Genomic DNA, 1938 nt, shown 5'->3' with positions numbered 1-1938 from the left:
ACACACACACACACACACGGCCTCCAAACAGCGGAGCCGTGAAGGCATAAATCCGACCCTCTGCTGTTGCACAAGATGCTGTAATTCGTGTTGAAACGTGTCTGTATATTTGCGTTTGTGTTTTTGTCTATAAATAATAATCCTACAGTAAGCGTGATCATGGCTACGGAGACCCAAAGTGTTCAATATAAATAAATAGAGGCATGAAATTGCACATTTTTAAAGCTCAGCTCATTATTGTGAGATTTGTTTTCTTTTTCACAATAACAGTTTATTGCACGTCTTTTTTATTTTATTCCAGCAGTTTTGTTTAACTTTCAAAATGTTTTTATTCCACAATACAATTTTAATTCTAATTTTATTTTATTTAACTTAACTTAAATAAGTTAAGCATAAAATGTATCTTGTTTCAGGGGGTTTTGTAATAAAGTCTGTTTGAGGGCAGAGTCAGTAATGTGATTGGCTGCTTAAACAACCAATCACATTACAGGCTTTGTCACATGCCTTAGGTAGTAACGCTCTGCATTAGGTTATTTTACAAATAAATGGCTCTATTATGTAGTTTGTCTCCATTTATTAATATGATTATTAATTTCATAATGTCTTACTCATTTATTCAATATTCAACACTTTGGGTCTCCGTACATCGCACCTGTCTGTCGTAATAGCCCAACCTACATCACGTCATTTCCTCCTGAAACACGGGTACCTTTGTACCGTTGTACAGATAACAGTGAATGAGTCTCACATCCATTGATTTAGTTTTAAGATTTAAGACAGATTTGAAATGCTAAAATATGTTTATTGGGCCTTTAACAGCAGAGCTGCTGGTGGTTCAGTTCATCCAGAGATTAATCTGGCCAGGCCTCTGTGTACCTCTGCTTGCACCGGCCCATATTCCACCACTTCTCCATCTACTGTTATTATCCCTTTGGGTGAATATGGCTCCAGTCTGAGTGCCCGCACCTTAGTGTACACCAGATGTTGACAGTTAGTAGCCAGATGTGCACCTTTCTCCATTGCTAGGAACAGCTTCAGCAGCGCGGTGCGGGATATTCCCGCTTTAACGTAGAAAAGATGGATGACGCCGTCGGCCGCCGTGGCGCCCGGGGCTGCCATCAGGTCTTCCGCCAGGTGGGACTGGTACATGGCCAGCATGAGGACAAAGTCTTCCTCCTGCACCACCACCCAGTCGCTGGGCAGCGGCTGGTCCAGAGGCAGCAGCAGGGAATCTGGCGGGCCGGGGAGGGATTTGGTGGCGCTTCGAGAAGGCGTGCTCTCCGTCCTCCTCACTTTGAGGGAGTTGTTGGAGTGGCAGGAGTTGTGGAAGGTGTTCTCACAGGGAGAGTCTCTGGACGGTCGACACAGCACAGAGGCTGGACCCAGGGAGGAGGCCTGATTGTTGCAGTGCAGCGTCACGTTATTTCTCAAACCCTCCTTGTTGTTGTAGTCCTCGGTGGCAGGCAGGTAAGCCAGCTTGCCCTTGTAGACGCGGAGAGAAGCCAGCCTGATCAGCGTGCCGACTGTGAACCGGGCAGCTCCGACGTGACGGTACTTCTCGCTCTCTATATCCACGTCTGCTACGAAGCCCCAGGCCAGCGACAGGAAGGAGAAGAGACGAGGGCTGGAGGAGAGGTGGATGGAGACCAGGTCCATACGGGACACGAGTCCTTTACAGAGCAGGAAACCACAGCTTACCAGAAGCTCCTCACTGGACACCGGCGAGGCTCTGGAGGAACGAAAGAGGACAGATCAGTTAGTCACAACAGGCGTTTAAACCCCCTTCATATCACATTGTCAAGGGTCTCTTTCATGATCCATTTAGTTGTTCTGGAGCTTTCGATTATATTATGTGTAGTTTGTCGTGTTGATATTGAAATTTCCATTCCACAGCTACTAAATGTGTTTTGTGGCAAGACAAGATAGATAGATAGATAG

At 45.9% G+C, this 1938-nt stretch overlaps 1 protein-coding gene across 1 annotated transcript in view; it reads right to left on the bottom strand.

Annotated features, from left to right (window-relative positions):
• Window positions 1–398: 398 nt before the first annotated feature.
• The window catches only part of LOC118327340 (sphingosine kinase 1-like), a 30336-nt gene continuing 28796 nt past the window's right edge, over window positions 399–1938 (bottom strand). Inside the window, exon 5 of the mRNA XM_035660662.1 lies at window positions 399–1729. Coding sequence (XP_035516555.1) covers window positions 841–1729 — 889 coding nt within the window. The 3' untranslated portion in view covers window positions 399–840. The remainder of the gene's footprint in view (window positions 1730–1938) is intronic.

The sequence above is a fragment of the Morone saxatilis genome, unplaced genomic scaffold, assembly GCF_004916995.1.
Source record: "Morone saxatilis isolate NCDOM2014 unplaced genomic scaffold, NCSU_SB_2.0 Contig17, whole genome shotgun sequence".
NCBI classification, from domain to species: Eukaryota; Metazoa; Chordata; class Actinopteri; family Moronidae; genus Morone; species Morone saxatilis.
This window is presented reverse-complemented; position numbering and strand designations above follow the sequence as displayed.